Here is an 18893-nt window from a genome sequence, read left to right on the forward strand (position 1 = left end):
ATAAATGGAAATAAAGAGACGAAGAATTCATGGAAATTAAAGTGGATGAAGAAACAACTTGCCGCTGGTGGGAACCGAACCCACAACCTTCGCATTTCGCGTGCGATGCTCTACCATTTGAGCTACCGCGGTGCTGTTTTCCCATCCACTTTCTTGGGTATTTATGTGTCCTAGTAGAACCCTGGGAGTGTTAGCCAGCGCCACCACACACAGACCTTGGCGGAGGACGAGGGACGTCCTTTTTTGCCGCAGGCGTCACGAGAACGTTATCTCGAGGGTCTCGAATCCGGCTACATTGATGCCTTCAGGTAGCATATGTGGGTTTATTGACCAGTTGCCTTCACCCAAAAAGATCACGTTCTCGTGACGCCTGTTGCAAAAAAGGACGTCCCTCGTCCGCCGCCAAGGTCTGTGTGTGGTGGCGCTGGCTAACACTCCCAGGGTTCTACTAGGACACATAAATACCCAAGAAAGTGGATGGGAAAACAGCACCGCGGTAGCTCAATTGGTAGAGCATCGCACGCGAAATGCGAAGGTTGTGGGTTCGGTTCCCACCAGCGGCAAGTTGTTTTTTCATCCACTTTAATTTCCATGAATTCTTCGTCTCTTTATTTCCATTTATTAAGCACAATAATTTGCCCTATGTTGTCCTTGGTGTCAATGTTTGTTGGCTTCTTATGATATGACTATATATATATATATATATATATATATATATATATATATATATATATATATATATATATATATAATACTTGCAAGTACAGTAGTCGGCCGAAGAAAGAAGGGGCACCCGAGACAGTCAGAGATGTTAGTGGCTACTGACGGCATGAAGCTAGCTTCACGACAGCTGACTTCTAGGAAGCTCTCTAAGAGTCGAGAAGTGCCGCATTCTACAATTTATTTAAAGTAACCAATCACTACGGAGGAAAGGACGAGCCCAACGGGTCCCGAATAATTGTGATCATCTGAATTCTCAAGCACCGGCACCATCACGCAAGGCCATCCCAAGGACACCGTCACCCAGGACACATCTTGGTATTGTGGTAAGACGAACGCAGTATACGTGGACGTGAGGCAATTAGGGGCACAGACAGAAGTTGCGCTGCGTCTACTGAAAATTCAGCTTCAGATTGGCACCTGAAAGGAGTTGTGTACAACTGCATCATGATTCGCCGATTTTGACGTAGCTGTGACTTTACGGTGTGAAAATAGGCGCAGGTGCAAGAACATTGGGTCGGGCATAAGGTACGGTGCCTGCTTGCCCTGCTTTACCCCCCCCCCCCCCTCCTTTCTTGTTCTGATTATGATAGTGTGCGATATACGTATAGCAACTGCAAACAGGAGAGTCGGAGAACGCTGTGGCAAGACAACTTAATGTTTATATTGTCTCCCACTTTCATTTCCTCCCAAGAACTTTCGACGCACCTGTATGTCAGTATATTGATATATAGTGTTGACAAAAATGCCGAAGACAGATTAAATATAGATTTGTGAACAAGAATTGAAGACAACTCCAGTAAAAGGACATGCATTCTTCAAAATGAAATTTATAAAGGGCGTTCCTGCTGCAGTAGCATCTTATTGTACAGTAGGCGTGAACTTCCATGCTGAACCCAGAACCTTCGCACGCGAAGTTTGTGGGACCGTTCCCCACCTGCGGCAAGTTATTTTTTCGTCCATTTTCATTTTTTATATATCGTTTATTTATTTCATTTATTAAGTACAAGTCATTTCCCCTATGTTGTCTTTGGTGTCAGTGTTTGTTGGCTTTTTATGAGATGTCAAGAATTGGAAGGCATACGCTCTTATGACCCAGGTTGTTTGAAGTCTCTCGTCACCCCACATACTGTGCCGAGCGTTCGTAGGGCGCGTTGCCTCGTCTGTTGACCGTGGGGCGAGAAACTCAGAGAGCTATCGAAGTACACTCCAAGGTCCTTTGTTCCCTGAGCTCTTGGCAGGAGAACGGCTTTAACACTATAGGGAAATAAAATCCTGGTAGTCTTCCGCGTGAAGCTTACAACTGTCGCTTGTGATGCATTTATGACCAGCTTGTTTCCAGCCCACCATGACGCAAAATTCGCGATGTCCTTCTGAATAGCTGCGCAATCATTAACATTTTTTACCGCTTTGAAAAGTTTCATGTCATCAGCATATAACAAAATTGACGAAATCTGAATGACTACCGAAACGTCCTTAACGAACAGCGGGAAAAAGAGAGGGCCCAGGACAAACCCTTGAGAAACTCCACTTGTAACCGCATGAAGTTCTGACGACCGGCCATTTACGCTAACATAGCAATACCAGTGCGCCTTGTACACTGTGCCTTCCTGTCGGACCCTCGTAACCATCAGCAACTGGTGCGGCGGGCCCGGGAGACAACAAGAGCCGCAGGAGCCCTGGACTAGGGGCGCCTCCCGCGCAAGCAGAAAGACACCTGCTTGTGCTTTCCTTTCTTTAAATAAATGTCCTTTCTTCTCCTCCTCCTGTGAGCGCTCCTCCTCCTGTGAGTCTTTTAGCTTCAAAGTTGTCTTCAGTTAAACAGAAAACGAGTGGGGAAATTTAGAGCTTTTAGTACCTTTTAGTGGTATAATGTTCTTCATTCCATCGTCAATAATATTCGTGAATGCCATGACTTGGTGATTAGCATCTTTTAGTTCTACAATTGAATACCAGCCCGCATTATTATGGTAGTGGTAAAGACCCACGTAAGCTCCGCTTGAGAAAAGACCGAGGTGTTGCTGTATCCTTTAACCTCCTGCTACTAGGTATCGCGAACTGTAATGAAATATAAAGTGGTGTATGATATTTATCTGGCTTAACAAGGGGAAAGTCGCCACAGAAAACATTCACAGCTTCTGCGTTACTAAGGAATAGGTCTAGTACATTACCACAAGAGTTCATAATAGTGTTCAATTTCCGCAGAGATGTAAAAGATATAAGCTTAAGCAACGATTTCCACTTGGCAGATAATGAAAAAGAATGGGTTGAAATTTCCCCAGTTTGTCAGGAAATTCCACGTGTATTAATATCACCAATTACGAGTATTTTATGCCTAATATGCGCCGATATAACCCTTTCAGTAGTGGCTAGAATAGTCATGTACATCTCAATATTCATATCAGGCGCAGCGTATAACTTCCCTACTAATAGCCTATTATTACACGCACCAAAAATCTCCGCCCACACACATTCCGTTGCACATTCTAAATCGAGGCGCCGAACAGATCTGAATGATTGATTGATCGCGATCAGGACCCCACCGCACTTTGATTTCTGTAAAGAAGGATCGTGGTCTCTTTCGAAAACTTGATAAGTAGGTGGTAAGTATGAACTAGACGGTATTTTATGGCTCAACCAGGTCTCCGTTAATGCACTGATGGGGAGACAAGATGCGTTGACGTTGCAGACAAAATTGTTCACTTTCGCGCGTAATCGACAAGCATTCTGATAGAAAACTCTCACATCCCTGACGTTTCTTTTCATCTTGCTGAACATTTTTCAGTATCATAGTATCGTAATGTCCACCTCTGAAGAGCTTGTAAAAGCAAGATCGCGGCCACAATGAAAGATCCTTTAGGCGCTGATAGCAATCCTCATTAACAGACACATGAAATGACGCGTAGGAATCGTACTTGGTTTTTCAGTCGAGCGCAGGACAGGGGCTTTTCACCAACTGTTGATAAGTGGGCGTAGAGCAGTAAGGGATGAGCTTTAGGCGCAAGCTTTCTCAGTAAGATAGCCCGAGGGCGCACAGAGCGAAACAGCAGCAATCCCAGCGGTGTCACAGCAGCCAGCACTCAGTGTTGACTTTCGCTTCAACGTTGGCTGACTAGCAGGTGGCAGGTCCCCTTAAGCAGCAACTGGTCACCAGCGGGAGCCTTAGACGAAGCAGGGCGATCCAGTGCAGGAGGTAAGCTTGGCAGGTGGTCAGCTGTCTTCGGCGAAGCTGTCCGTAGAGTATACGTCGTTGCCTTGGATGGGTGAGCCGTCTTCTCCTTCTCCTTCTCCTTCTTCTTCTTCGTCTTCTTCTTCTTCTTCTTCTTCTTCTTCTTCTTCTTCTTCTTATTATTATTATTATTATTATTATTGCTCTGTTCACCGCGCAATTTTCGACAAGGTTTTTTGACAATTTTTTGACGTGCTTTCTTCATCAAAACAGAAAATTAAAAAAATTAATGCGAGTTGTAATTTCACAATTCCCGCATGAAACGTAGTAAAATTCTCACCACGTAAATAGAGAGGAAGTCGTTCTGTCAGTCTGCACATTTTGGAAAAGTGTGGCTTCCACGTTCGCAGAAATGCCGTGTTCCTCTTTTCCTCTCGTGGGCCAATTTGTGTTCCAAATTGCACCGTGTGCTTTCTCTTGTGCTGCAGACTTCTTGCTGCTTTGCTTCACAGTATGTTCAGGAAAAAAAGAAAGAAGAAGAAAGAAAGACAACTAAAGGCACCACACAACAGCTATAAGAACATCTGATGAATCCTTCAGGCACACAGAAACTCTGTGGCGGTAGTACGGACTCGGTGCTAATGAATTTTTCGGAGCGTTACCATTCTCTTATTTAAGAGCTCTTATGGCGTTTCTGCTCTAATTCTCTCATCGTACAAGATTACTTGAGCCTCAATTTGGATTTGTTCTAGTGAAAGATTTTAGTACTTTGCTTGAAACGTGTGAAATGTCCTACTTCTTTGAGCGTGCTCATTATCCGAACTGAAGTTGCTTGTTACGTTGGGGTTCCTCGAAACTGGCTAATTTTCCTGCGAGATATTTTAGTTCCCAGCTTCCCACCATAAGCTATCAAAATTTGCAAACCACAGTATTTGGGGGACATTCAAATCTTTCCGCACTTTTTTTCGCACGATGAACCTTGCAGAACAAGCAGCATATTTGGAATAGGCTGTCAATTGAGTTCTCCCTTTGTAAATACCACGGACATTTAAATTGAAACTGGCCGCACGACGAAAAGAAAGAGCTAGCACGGCGGAATGGTGGGGTACGGTAGCGCAACACGAAGTAAAGTGTGCTTGAACTCGGAGAAATGTAAAATCTAATTTGAAAATGTAACTGAGTGTGAGGAGGAGAGAAGAGGAAGTGAAGTGATGCAAATACACCCCTCTTTCATTGCTCGCTGATTTCCCTTCCATAAAAGGCCAATGAGTATGCGCTGTGTTCATGTTACCACAGTTGATGTACTCTGCACAGGACAGGCCACCATCGTGAGAAATCTTCCTGTGAAAAATAATCAAAGTTGCACTCCAAATCTAGTTCTGCTCAGCGTGCGCTGTTTGTACGTGGAACATGGAGCAAAACCAGGACTATCATACTAGGAAGGACATGGGAAAAATGTCAGTTGGTCCTGCATGCTTACTGACAATCAGGGATGTGACAACCTACGGTTGACGCCGCTCCCCTTAAAGCAGATTACGAAATTTGTTGGCTCGAGAACTACCATTATTTCACCAAACGAGAGAGCGGCGCGTTGCAGAAAGAAAATATCTTTGCGAATGAATGTAGAACGGCCCAGAGTCATGATACTGATTTATGTATTACCAGGACGAAGTGCTTCTCTTGCGGAACACATCTCGCCCGTCTCTGTGTTTTTCTGGACTTCTTACTGCACCTGTGGGGTCTACCGCCCCCTCCATCGCGGTGATGGATGTACAACACCCCGAGGATCCTCCCGGTTCCCTTTCACCCGCGGACATCGGTTCGAGGAAGCGAGGAAATACGTCGAGTGGTAGCGAGGACACAGAGCTGTACTGCGCATCAGGTGACGAGTCCTCGGAAGACAGCTTCCGACTTGTCCAGTACCGCAAGGCCAAACGAAGAATTATCAACTCATCTTCGGCGTCCAGTTCGAACACTGTGAAAACAGCTCCTCAGCGATGGCCTCACTCCATCCTGTTTGTGCCACAGGACGCTACCGACAACCTGCGCGTCCTCAACAGGCAAGCACTCTCCGTGTATCTAGAAAGCACCGTGCCAAATGAGATCAGGGATGTTAGGATAAATACTAGACGAAACATCCTGGCAATCGATGTGATGAACCCAAGTGCGCTGACCATACTACAACATGTAACGCAGCTGGGAAACATCAAGGTCCGATCCATCGTGCCAACGAATGGTGCCACAATAACTGGAGTCATCTATGACATTGACAATGAAATATCTAATGCAGACCTCCCAATTCTCATAAAACCAACAAGCGAACACAACGTGATTGTACATGTTGGTCGCCTCGGCAACACACGTTGTGTGAAGATAACCTTCAAAGGCGACTGCCTTCCACCCTACGTGAAGGTCGGCCACTTTCGCCACCAGGTTCGACCATTTATTCCAAGACCAATGCAATGCTTCAATTGCCAGAAGATTGGACATGTGAAGGGTGTTTGCAGAAATTCGGCCGTGTGCCCTCGATGTGCCGAACCCCACTCAGAAGACAACTGCAGCGCAACGACGTTCAAGTGTCCTAACTGTCAGGGTGATCACTGCGCCTCTTCCAAAGACTGTCCCCAGATCAAGAAAGAGTTCACCATTCTTAAGCAAATGGTAAGAGACAACTCTACCCACAAAGAGGCCGCTGTGAAAGTACGGCGAAGACGACGTCACAGACGAGGGTCTTCACGGCGGAAAACATCAAGCTTTCAGGACAAGTCCCCTCGTCAAGCATCATCATCAGCGGACGTTTCCAGCACTCCGAACACCAATGTTGGAAGGGAGCAAACGGCCAGATCTCTCTCCACAAAGGAATGGCCGCCACTTCCGCGTACACGACCGTCAGAAGAGCCGCAGACGAAGCCGCCCCCAGTACAGCAAGGTGCTGTATCCGAGGAGTCGCGGAAAACAGATGAGCAAGTGATAGCACTTATTAGGCCTTTAATGAATGCCATTCGCGTGCTGCTAAGCAACATGCACACACCGTCTGCCAGAAGTGCGCTTCAAGTACTGGACGCTCTGAGTCCGGTGCTTGCAACCCTTGAGTAGATAATGGCTCCACAGCCACGGTCTTTTAGGGAAGAGGTCCGACAAGCAGCTATTTTTCAGTGGAATGCCCGCGGACTCAGAGCGCGCCTTTCGGATTTCCGTCGCTTCGTGTTCGCCAATATGTTTCCCATTATCGTCATTTGCGAGCCGAACTTATCGAACAAAATCAGGCTTTCTGGATATGAATCATTTATGTCGTCAGCTGTTTATGAAAACAGTAAGGTTTTGGTGTTCATTCGCCGTGACCTCACCTACACTCATCAGCCCATACCACCTAATGACAGTAATCAATATATATGCCTAAACGTAAGGAAAAAGAATCTGGCCTTCACTTTTGTAGGCGCCTACCTATCTCCGTCAAGTCGATTTGATTACAAAAGACTACGAGACATCCTTTCCTCAACTTCCACTCCCTGGGTCATCACTGGAGATTTCAACGCCCATCATACACTCTGGGGAAGTCCGACCATCAACGCAAGAGGCAGAGCTCTGGTATCTTTCGCCTCCAGTAATGAACTTTGGCTGCTGAATGATGGGAGTCCTACGTTCTTACGTGGCTCCACGTACAGCAGCTGTCTTGACTTGGCTTTCGTCTCACGAAGCCTAGTCAGACGTGCAGGGTGGTTTGCGGACATAGAGACGCACGGAAGCGACCATATCCCCACGTACATCAAGATCAGAGGATTGACCACTTCCAAAATACGGGATACGATCCAAAGAGTGGACTGGCCTAAATTTCAGTCTATTATGGAAGAACACTGCGACGCCAATCCATCTTTCGACTTGGAAGAGGCAATCAAGAGCGTGGTGCAAGACACTATGCGTACTCTAACATGCTCCTCGAAACTTAATGATTATGATGTGGAACTAGAACGACTTCGAGCTATCCGACGACGTGCTGAACGAAGATACCGACGTACGAAAACAATGGACGATCTACGGACCGCCAGGCGCACGCAAAAGAAGATACAGCGCCGGTTAGACAAGCTCGAATCGCAACGTTGGGCTGCCTTCTGTGAGTCGCTAGATCCACGCAAGCCTTTATCGCAACTATGGAGAACGGTGCGCGGACTGCGGACACTTCCCGTACAGCGATTCCCATTCAAGGCACTTGCCCTCTCTCAAAAGAGATCGGAGCTTGACGTGGCAGAGGATTTCTGCGCCAGATTATCCGGCCAACTCACAGCTACCAACATTCCATCACCTTCGAGCAGCTGTCCGCCACCACGTGATCACCGGTTGGATCTACCATTCTCGATCCACGAACTTAAGGCAGCATTAGCTTTGTGTAGCCGCACATCAGCGCCAGGACCTGACGGAATTTCCTACCGCGCTTTGTGTCACCTGGGGGAGCGAGCGAGAGGGGTTCTTCTTGAGGTGTACAATGAATCTTGGAGAAATGGCACGCTACCAACAACCTGGAAGACAAGTCGCCTTGTTCCACTGCTGAAGCCTGGCAAGTCGCCGTTGGAGCTCTCCTCATATCGCCCGATCGCTTTGGCGAGCTGTGTGGGCAAAGTAATGGAGAGAATGGTCCTAGGACGCCTGGAGTGGTACTTGGAGTACCACAACACCTACCCAGATGCCATGGCGGGCTTCCGACGCGGTCGATCATCGATCGATAACGTCGTCGACCTGGTGACCTACATTCAACATGAGAAACGCCGTAAGCGTCTCTGCGCATCCTTATTCCTCGACGTTAAAGGGGCGTATGACAACGTTACGCATGAAGCCATCCTCTCTGCTCTCGCAGAGGTAGGAGTGGGTGGTAGGATGTTTCAATGGATACGGAGCTATCTATCCATGCGATCCTTCTTTGTAAGCACCGAGGAAGGCCATACTTCTCGACATTATAGCTACCGCGGCGTCCCCCAGGGCGGTGTACTTAGCCCTGTGTTATTCAATCTAACACTAATTACTCTCCTTGAGGACGTGCCAACCACAGTCAGGCTATCAATGTACGCGGATGACATCTGCATATGGACATCTGCAGTAACACGCCTACAGCTGCGAGCGAGAATTCAGAAAGCCGCGACACAAACTGCTATCTACCTCCGTAATCGAGGCCTGGAAATTTCCTCCGAGAAATGCGCACTAGTGCCATTTACGCGCAAACCCATGGCAAACTACAGTGTAACGATAAATGGCCAAATGATACGACAGGTCCGATCGTACAAGTTTCTAGGTGTCATAATCGACAGGGACTTGTCATGGAGCCCACACATATCTTACGTGAAAAAACGGTTGACAGGCATCTGCCACCTGTTCAAGTTTTTCGCTGGCAAGACCTGGGGAATGTCGCCTAGTGCCATGTTACAACTGTACAGGGTGCTTTTTCTGGGATTCCTGCGATATAGCTTGCCAGCAATAAACAACACAGGCAAAACGAATCTACACACAATAAAAAGTCTTCAGGGTCAAGTGCTCCGGATCTGTCTAGGCCTGCCTCAGAGTGCTTCAACAGTGGCTACGATAGCAATCGCTAAAGACCACCTTGTCAAGACCCACATTGAAATTGAAGTACTCAGGACCCATATAAGGCATCTAGCCAGGACTCCTCGTCACCATTTAGCCTCTCTACCAGTGGACAGGCCACACACATCTTTCAGCCAAACGATAACTGCATATGATGAATCATTGCCAGCTTGTTTCACTCCGGCTGCGAGACCTTCGATCCCTCCATGGTGCCTCGCTCAGACAAAAATCAACCTCGCAATACCTGGTATCTCGAAAAAAGCTGATCTGTCATCACCAGCCCTTAGACAGCTCACGCTACTACATTTGTATGAGAACTACCTTGACTCTACCCATATTTACACTGATGGATCTGTCCTTCCAAGCAGCTCCACGGCGGCAATCTTCATACCAGCGAAAGCTAGAACAATCAAATTTAAGACGACCCACGCGACAACATCGACGGCAGCAGAGCTCGCAGCGCTCTTTACTGCCCTTCAACACATTGGTGATGAACCACCACACAAATGGACAATATTCTGCGATTCGAAGGCGGCACTGCAGTCTCTACTGTCACCTCTACGACGCGGACCGCACGAACAGCTAATATTCCATATTAGAGAAATGTTACAACATACAAGTGATGCAGGCCACGAAATAACCTTTCAGTGGCTTCCAAGTCACTGCGGGATTGTCGGCAATGAACGGGCGGATCACGCTGCCCGCTCAGCCCATACTGAGGAGCGCCACGTCCCAATTCCTCTTTCTAGAACTGACGCGGCACGGAAGCTCCGCCTACTTGCTCGGCAGTGCACCGCGTCGCAATGGAATGAGCCACATTTAAGAAATCCGCGACTGTACTCACTTGACCCAACATTAAGTCTTCGAGCGCCATCACAGCTTCGCCGTAGAGACGCCACGCTTTTATATCGACTTTGGTTGGGCGTTGCCTTTACTAAAGCCTATGCCTTCCGCATAGGGATGACCGACACCCCAACCTGTGACCACTGCGGCCATGAGGAATCAATTGGCCATATTTTGTGCACCTGCCCGCAGTACAGTCCACAGAGGGCATGCCTCAGCCAGAAACTTGACGAACTGGATGACCAACCGCTATCAGAAAAAAGAATCCTGCAACATCGAAAGGACCTGCCGTCACAGAAGAAGGCCGTGCAAGCGCTTTTGCGCTTCTTGCGATCTACCGGCCTGAGTGAACGACTTTAACTGGAACGCCTTTTGTGTGTGTGTCTCCGTGCGTGCGCGTTCGGTTTTCTTTTTTTTTCGTTTTTTTTGCGTTTTCCTCTCTGTCATCTTTCTAACCCCTATCCCCCATCCCCAGTGTAGGGTAGCAAACCGGAGACTCATATCTGGTTAACCTCCCTGCCTTTCCTCTTCATCCTCTCTCTCTCTCTCTCTCTATGTATTACCAACATGTTTTTTTTAAGGTTGACTTTCATCGAGCTCGTCCGGACATGGGGGCACACATTTGGCGGTACAGCGGTGCTAATGCAGGACAAGCGTTGTCATCGTCGAACAGCCTGTGCGTGTGCGTGTGCGTGTGTTTTCTACAGTGAATCGGGGCATGCCGTGCATCGTTGCAGACTTCACCCATCATAGAAAAAGCACACGACTTCAACAAACATAGCATAAAAAAGGAACGAAGGAACGATAATTATGACATGGATCCGTAGCCAAGGGCCAGCCCCGTATAGGCACCATGCGTACATAGTGCGACGTTACCAGCGCTCTTGCGAATCGCGTTGCCAGTACCCGAGGTTTCATCCGTGACATGTAATGTGGACGGGTCTCCGAAGAAAATGTCCATGATGCGATCGGTGCGTCTTGCCGCGTTAAAATTTTTGCAGTTCACTAGTGACTTCCTGAACCGGCGACATTAAAAAATTTTGCCTTCCGAAAAAAAAATATGTGGATGTTTACGGGATATATGACCGCGTACAAAAACTTTATAACCCTTAACACCAGAAAAAGAAATAACATGCGAATTTTGCTGTTCGTCATGCTTTTGTTGGCTAATTCACAATTCGACAAATGAAGCGTACATAACCGGCGGTTGGTCTCTATGCATGTTTCTCGCCAAATCTGAAGTAACCACTGCCTGTAAAGCGTACTTCCTTACAATTAGACTATTAGAAAAAGCAAGCTGCTGGAAACTAAACGACAATACACTATACCAGTTGGCAGCAGACAAAGTGCCATGACTAAGAAGTTGGAGTAAGGTGAATGTCCTAGCAGGTAAATATTATGTCTGGGCGGTTACAAGGAACTAATTTAGAGCTCCAAATTGCGGAAAACTTCTGTAGTTGCTAAACAAGTTCATGTAACTTGTTTAGAGCGAAACCGAGCCAAAACAATCTAGCGTTACCGTAAGTGAAAAAGGTAGCGGGAGGTCACAGGAGGCGTTCTCGAAAAGGCACAATCTGGATTTTGCGTAAGCACTCTGTTTTCATTCACACTTCTCCTTCTATTCCTACAGTGAGGCGCGCCGCAGGATTTGCACGTACATCCAGGCCTCGCGACCCATTTGCGTTACGACATGGACACATGGTGATATCCCCGTCCTGTACCTCCATTAAGGGAGTCCGAAACGCGGCAAAGAATCGATAAAAGTTTGACCTGCGTTAAGTGCTCAACATAGTTTCGAAGATCCTTACGGCCTTTTGTACTGTAAATTGCGAGAAAAAAGATTATATGCTCTTACGTAATATGTTAGCACATGGGAATGCGCTATTCGATGTGGTACATTACCGTGCTGAAAGCCTGCATAACAAACACAGAATGCTAGGGAACCTCACTAGTCATTTGCCCCTGCGGCGCCATGAATTGAATATAGAAGAACATCAAGAATGTATAATGTATCCCAAAGTAATGTATACTGTGTGCTACCAAATACCCATTATCTAGAGGGTACTTCTACGAAACAATGCCATATGTTCGTCTAACAATTCTATTGTGAGGCTCGATCTAGAGCTACGCTGTTGCGGTTATCGCACCTCATCAACACAACCAACCCTTTGGTTGTCATTCAACACATAAATTTTACTTTTCAAAGTCACAGTCTGTGCCTTGAAATAAATGGCGCTGTATGAGTGTTTATTTGCACGCCTTCGCCAGATGTCAAAATTTAAAAAAAAACGAAAAAAGTTCGGCTCAATTTCTGAGGAAAATACTGTTACATATATAACGCAACGGAAGCAAGTGTGTATCGTGTGGATTAACAGGGTGGGTTCTGCTTCACTAAAGCAAGCTCGCGAAACTGACAATATGGACGCAAATTTAGTAAAAAAAAAACAGTTTGTTTTCTATTGAGCTTGCAAAAATATTTATGGGAAATAATTTGGTAACTGGTTGAGATCCCAAACAAGAACATACATTTGATTTCGACAAGAAAACTAAATATCCCGCATTTATTTGGGCCCTTCCAGTCAAAAAGTTTATGGCATAGTTACCAAAAACGGCAGTGGAAAAGCGCGCACATATTGCTATTATCGTATTGTTTTCTGGAGTTTGAAAAAAATCAGTAACCTACCACTCTGTGAGGAAGGGTGACTAGCGAAGCGGTGAATGTGGGCCTCTTAATGGCGAACTGCACCTCTGCCGCTGGTCAACCCGGTATTGAACTATCTTCGGGATCGGCCCACGCATGGGGAGTGCTTAAAGCCTTCTTCACCTCCGCCACGGGTCGGCCCGGAATTGCACTACCTTCAGTATAGGCCAAGGTATGGGAAGTGCTTAACGCCTGTTTAACAACTTCCGCCGCGGGTCGGCCCGGCACTGCATTATCTTCGGGATAGGCCGACGTGTGAAAAATTGTTGGTCTATGTCCACGGAGACAAGACCCGCCAGAACGTAGCCATAAACAGATTCGCTGTAAAAAAACATACTCTTACCTGGTGTCGCCGCAAGTAGGCACTCCAAAATGTGCGTCGACATACATAACGATACAAAGTGAACATATCCCACGTGTATAGCAATGTATCTACGTGTTGCAATGCAGAACAGAACATCGTCCACGGGTCTAGCGCAGTACAGCAATTCGACCCCGCACGCAGTATTAGGAACGACCTAGAAGGAGTGGAAAAGCCCTGGGGAGCCATTCGGACAGCGGGCCCTTGGCAACAGTTCTCGCCCTACCTGGAGACGCATATCACGCAGCTGTATAAGTCCATAGAATAGAGCAAGTTAACTGTCAGCTTGATCCAGTCTCCAGCAAATAATTCCGTGCAACTCAGAAGGTGATGAAAAACACTAAAGTGCGCAAGGCTCGATTGATTAGTGAATACGTATGAGCCCTTTAAAAACTTCCAGAGAGATTCACGGTTTACTTTCTGAAAAGTTTCTCCAGGCATTTCTCTTCTTTCTGTGCTTTCGCAGTTCAAAGTACATACTGACACGTGTACTTATCTTTATCGGGCGACCACGTTTGGCCGCCTAACAAATGTCATCGCACAGCGCGGGACGCGCCTGCATGTATCCGAGGTTTCTGGAAAGTTATCGATGCTTCTATCCGCTGTCTGTTGTCGCCGAACCTTATGTTATCTGATTTGATCGCGTGACGTGAATGGTGTAGAGCTTAGTGGAAGGCACGCGGGCCCAAACGATTAATCTGGGACATTCGACGACTGCTGTATAATAGCCGACGCGCTTGACCCGCTGATCAGATTTTCGACGATCGCCGAGCGTGTTCGCCACTTTCGTTGTGCTATAAGTGTAGCCTGTTTTGTGGGCACAGGTTCGCCCAATAAAAGTTAGTTTTGTCGTTCACAGTACTGCTACTTTGTTATTCAACGTCACGACTACGTGACGATACTAAGTAATGTACTTGAGTACTAATACAGCGTTTTAGGGTGCCAGAAACGGTTGTTTTGTGATAAAAACAACATTTGCCTTTAGATTGCGTGGCTTTTCTGCTGCCTTCATTCTTCGTCTTGACGCTCCCGATGTTTCTTCTTTTCCCTATTTTGCTTTACTTATGTGTTCTACATTCTCAATCATCCCTGTCAAGTACACTGTCAATCATACTGTCAATCACTGTCATACACTGTCAATCATCCACAGCATGGAAAGGTGAAAGGCCGGTGCAGCGCTAAAATTAGCATCAGAAGAACAGGCAGAACCATATTAAATGAAGTGCGAAAACGCAAATGAGCAAACAAGACTATTCATTTACAGAAAGAATTTCTTACGATTAACTGGAACTCTCCTGCTCTTGCGCTTTTCCTGAGTAGTGTATCCATTGGGTTCACGTGCCTGCCTAAAAGGCAAAAAATATGAAGAGAAAATCAAGAAACTGTCGGAAATTCTATAGTGCCATATTGACTTGACAAACAGCCCAGGAGCTGCGCTTTCAAGAGCTCAGTTCGAGCACGAATCCATTCTTCTCGCGGGCGAATCTCTTCTATCACTGCGCCTCGGTCCGCGTGCGGCTTCCATCCATCAAAGTGTCACGAAGCGGTGGCATGTATTTGCGTAGTGGCGATATTAATAAACGCTTATCCGCGGCAACCCATGGTGCTTTTCTGGCACTTTGGCAACGTTTGCGCAAAAGGACTCCGTGCTGCCATCGTGATCTGCTATTGTGAAACACATCGGACTAGTGCGCGGAAAGCGGTTATTGCATGGCTGAAAATAAGGTGATGACATTTGCACGCAACTGTGTTTACTTCCATGCAAGGAGCCAGCCACAGCAGCTTGCAGCCTTGAGTGCAGTGGGGCCTCAGTCGAGACTAATAGACTCAAAATGAAATGTTCAGTGCTTATGTTCGCGAAAAGGCGCATGTTGGCTATGACCAATGATGGCGCGAAGATTTAAATTCTGACAGAAATTTCTGTAACAAATTGCAACAGAAACATTGCAACAGCAGAAGCGGCTCTTTTAAGTGAGATACTTCTAAAAGCAGTCTCGTGCCCAGATTAGGTTACATTTCAAAGGAACTAAAACATGGTACTGCAAATAAATGCCTGTATCAGTCAAATAAAGCTATTCCTGCATTAGCCAAAGCGCTCTTGCATTCTATGATGCAGAGTTCAGAATCATTGCTGGCTGTGTACAATTGTGATTTGCAGGCACATTCCGTGTTTGTGCCACCATAGCTACTGTGCCTTTATTTTCGAAACTTAGCATTATTTTGTTTGTTTTAAATTTCTAATGAAGCGACGGCTTGCTCTCTAGGTGCCATTGCTTTGTAAATAGAAATTCCTTCGTGAGGGACCGATAGTCCAGTGCACATCTTATCGCTATATTGTTCGCGCTTGATTAATTTATTCAAGGGAGTGAATTGATCTGCAGAATTACTTAAGGGGGACAACGTAGTTGCGAACTTGAAATAAAAGGACGCGTTTCGCCATTACCATCGCTTTATCACTTGCTCATATCCACTTTGAAAGCGACACCGAAACACTAGCCTTGTCCTTGTTTTTCTTGCCAAAGTACAGGTTTTGCAATGCACAAGAGCCGCTCACACAGCGGCGCTCTTCGTGTCGTAACGACATAACGGCCTGCATAGGACAGAGACAACATGTACAACGCTTAACAAAATTCGTTGCTGAGCTAGTTGGTTCATACTAATAAGTGAATATTGGTGAGCGCAGTTTCAAGACGAGACAAGCGCTCGTCCGGTGTGTCGGTGCCTTCTTTTGCTCTGTCTTGAAACTGGCGCTTACCAGTATTCATTTATATGCAAAGCTGTACATTTGTACATAATGTACGAACCATTCGACCACTAAAAAAACTGGTGCGTTGCGTCCAATATATTTGCCTCATTACCTTACGGCTCATAACAGGCAGTATTTGCTGCGTTATTGAGAAAATATGACGGTGCCCGAGATTGACTCTAGCACTGGTAAGGCTATCAATACATTCATGGCCTTCTGCGTCTGTGCCCTGGCATGCTAGGGATGTCAGAAAATTCTCAATGAGGCCAATTCAATCCTAAATTCCCAGAGGACTACGCCCGTTGCATAACAGACAACAAACGCGCAACCTCATTGCCGTAGTTCCTGCATTGCACAGGGCGGAACGATTTTATGTCCGTATTTGTTAATTTTTCTTTACGACATACGCCTTGCGCCAAATCCCCCTAAGATAAATAGAAGAAGCCTGCGAGATGGGTAGAATCCGGCTAACTTTGTCGACGAGCAATTCGTTTTTTTAAACAAATAATTTTTCATATTATTCATAAGCATTCATAGCACTTCATGCGCAGATCACGTTTATTAGAGGGAAATGAACTGAAGAAAATTTATTTTTCATTATATTTTACAACAAACAATTTGAAGAACGTCTCAATAAGTAGGGTTTGCTATAGCGCTGGACTGTGTAACGTCCACAGAGACACAAAAAGAAAAGGAATAGAAAAGATCGCACATTGGAAGCTATGAGCCCGCCGATATATATTAACAGGAGAGCCCACCATCCATTGGTTTGACTTATCAAAAAGTATAGGCCTATCGATGTTTGTTGAAGCGTTTCTAAAATGGCGATCCCACTCTGCCTTCAAGCAATTCTTGTTTGAAACACAAGAAATTCTTCCTTCACAGTAACATTCGTGACACTTCATGCGCTTTTCGCATATTATTCGAGCGCTTCAGAAATAATTTAACAATATTGAGCGTCACGAAAGAAGTCCTAGAATAAGTAGAAGAACAGGTGAATACGTGACGTTTGTTTGGTCCCTGGTTGTGCAATACCGGGTGATCATTTTGAAGCTTTACGCAATTTTTAAAAATCGCCTGTTGCTGATAACATGATATACGCATGCTGCACGCAATATTCCTTGTACGCCCACACACACAAAATTTTTTGTAAGACAAAAGAAAAGAAAACGTAAGTGGAAAACTGAGCAACAACTCAACAATTTCATATAACAGCGTAAGATTCTTTGTGGTCAATTCACGTAAAAAGAACCTACCGTAGATCAGCGAAGCGCTTTCTTAGCGGCAGTTGTTTTCGTTACGTTATTCATTTAACCGAAAGAAACACTGGGACACGTAGGGACGCTGTCAGATACCATTTCATTTCACATATACATGTACTACGAAAAAACACGAGTTCAAGAGAATCCTGGATAGCAAGTTGTCAATGTTGCACAGCTAAGTGAAGACTACGCCTGTGCAAAATACAAAAAGTACACACAAATAGTTTTTGTGTCTGTTACTTCAGTATTCAGGAGCCCTAAGTCGTACGTTCTCCTCTGCTTCGACAGTTCACCGGTGGCGAGACAGACGCTGCTGAACTGATCTGGAACTTGGCTGCATCGAAACAAAGAAGACGACATAAGGGCATTCGCCTGCTATGGAAGATTCCGAAACGTTTACGACGACAAAGTTTCGCCTAAACGTGGCTGTTAACACCTGTGACCCGCAATCTGTGTTGGCTCATGCCCTTCAAGCCCGCAATTTTCTCGGAACAGTAAAAAGCTTTGTGCCAGGTAACGGTAACGATACATTTTTTGTAACCACACTAACACATACCGCTGCACAGAGAGGTGTTATTAACGGAGAAGGAAAACCCCCAGCCTGTCTGTCATTGAGTTCTGTGCATAGAAAAAGTAACAAAAATACAGCGCTATAGCTCACGCTTTTCGTTAGAAAAATGACCTGTCAACGCGGTCCAATTCATTTTATTTTAATACGGCAGTTTAGTGGAGGAGCGAAGAGAACAGGAAACTTTTATTCATTAAGACAATTTTATTCGTAACACTTCTATTTTATGTTCGTTAGTCGTAGAGGAGTCGGCGCCAGCTAAGTGTGCCAACGACCGCCTGTGCAGCTAGGGGTTCAGCTCGTCGACGATATTTCTCGTCTCTGTAATCAATAGCGGTGCGTCGAGTGAATGAGACCCATAGCGTGCTCTCGCCGAGTGCTGGTCAAACATTGCCACGAGCCACACCACTTTGTGCTCGTATCGCGAACAACGAGCCTTCGTCGGCAGGCACTTTCATGACTATACGCGGGTGCGACGAATTGAAGGGGTTCAGGACACGCAGTGAGGATTGGAGTGGGGGAAGCTTTCAAGCAAGCAAAATGCATTGCGAAAGCATTACAAGAGCTCAGTGTGAGAATAAAGCGATACTGCGGAGGCGTGTTTGCAATGGACGCAAGTGGGAGACTCGCGAAAGGCTTTTTCCCAAGTCTTCCTGTTTATTTGGGCCTGCTACTCCAATTACGGAAATGCCATGGGGCCAAATGGGGACCATTACTGTCTCTTACTAAGATGGTCGATATCGGGTTACGTGATTTTATAAAAATGGCGGCTGCATATTTTTCCGTCTTGCTTGGTGCATCACTCCCGTGTTTCCTGGCGTCATTGGGCCTTGCACTGTCTTCGCTATACTGCAGTGCAGCCCTTTCCCTTGAGAGGGTGATCGCATTGTTGTAATAAAGCTCGCGCGTACCGTCAACAAGGGGTCAAGAGCATGAAGTTAAATGCCCTGCC

The 18893-nt window shown here is 46.1% G+C and overlaps 1 protein-coding gene across 2 annotated transcripts in view; it reads right to left on the reverse strand.

Moving 5' to 3' along the window:
- The window catches only part of LOC135899597 (uncharacterized), a 373133-nt gene that overhangs the window by 304781 nt on the left and 49459 nt on the right, over positions 1-18893 (reverse strand). Inside the window, exon 2 of one of the 2 annotated variants that reach the window (XM_070537557.1) lies at positions 14644-14711. The exons of the other annotated variant lie outside the window; for it this stretch is intronic. Coding sequence (XP_070393658.1) covers positions 14644-14711 — 68 coding nt within the window. The remainder of the gene's footprint in view (positions 1-14643; positions 14712-18893) is intronic. 2 annotated transcript variants of the gene reach the window in all.

This window comes from Dermacentor albipictus, chromosome 4, assembly GCF_038994185.2.
Source record: "Dermacentor albipictus isolate Rhodes 1998 colony chromosome 4, USDA_Dalb.pri_finalv2, whole genome shotgun sequence".
Taxonomy (NCBI): domain Eukaryota; kingdom Metazoa; phylum Arthropoda; class Arachnida; order Ixodida; family Ixodidae; genus Dermacentor; species Dermacentor albipictus.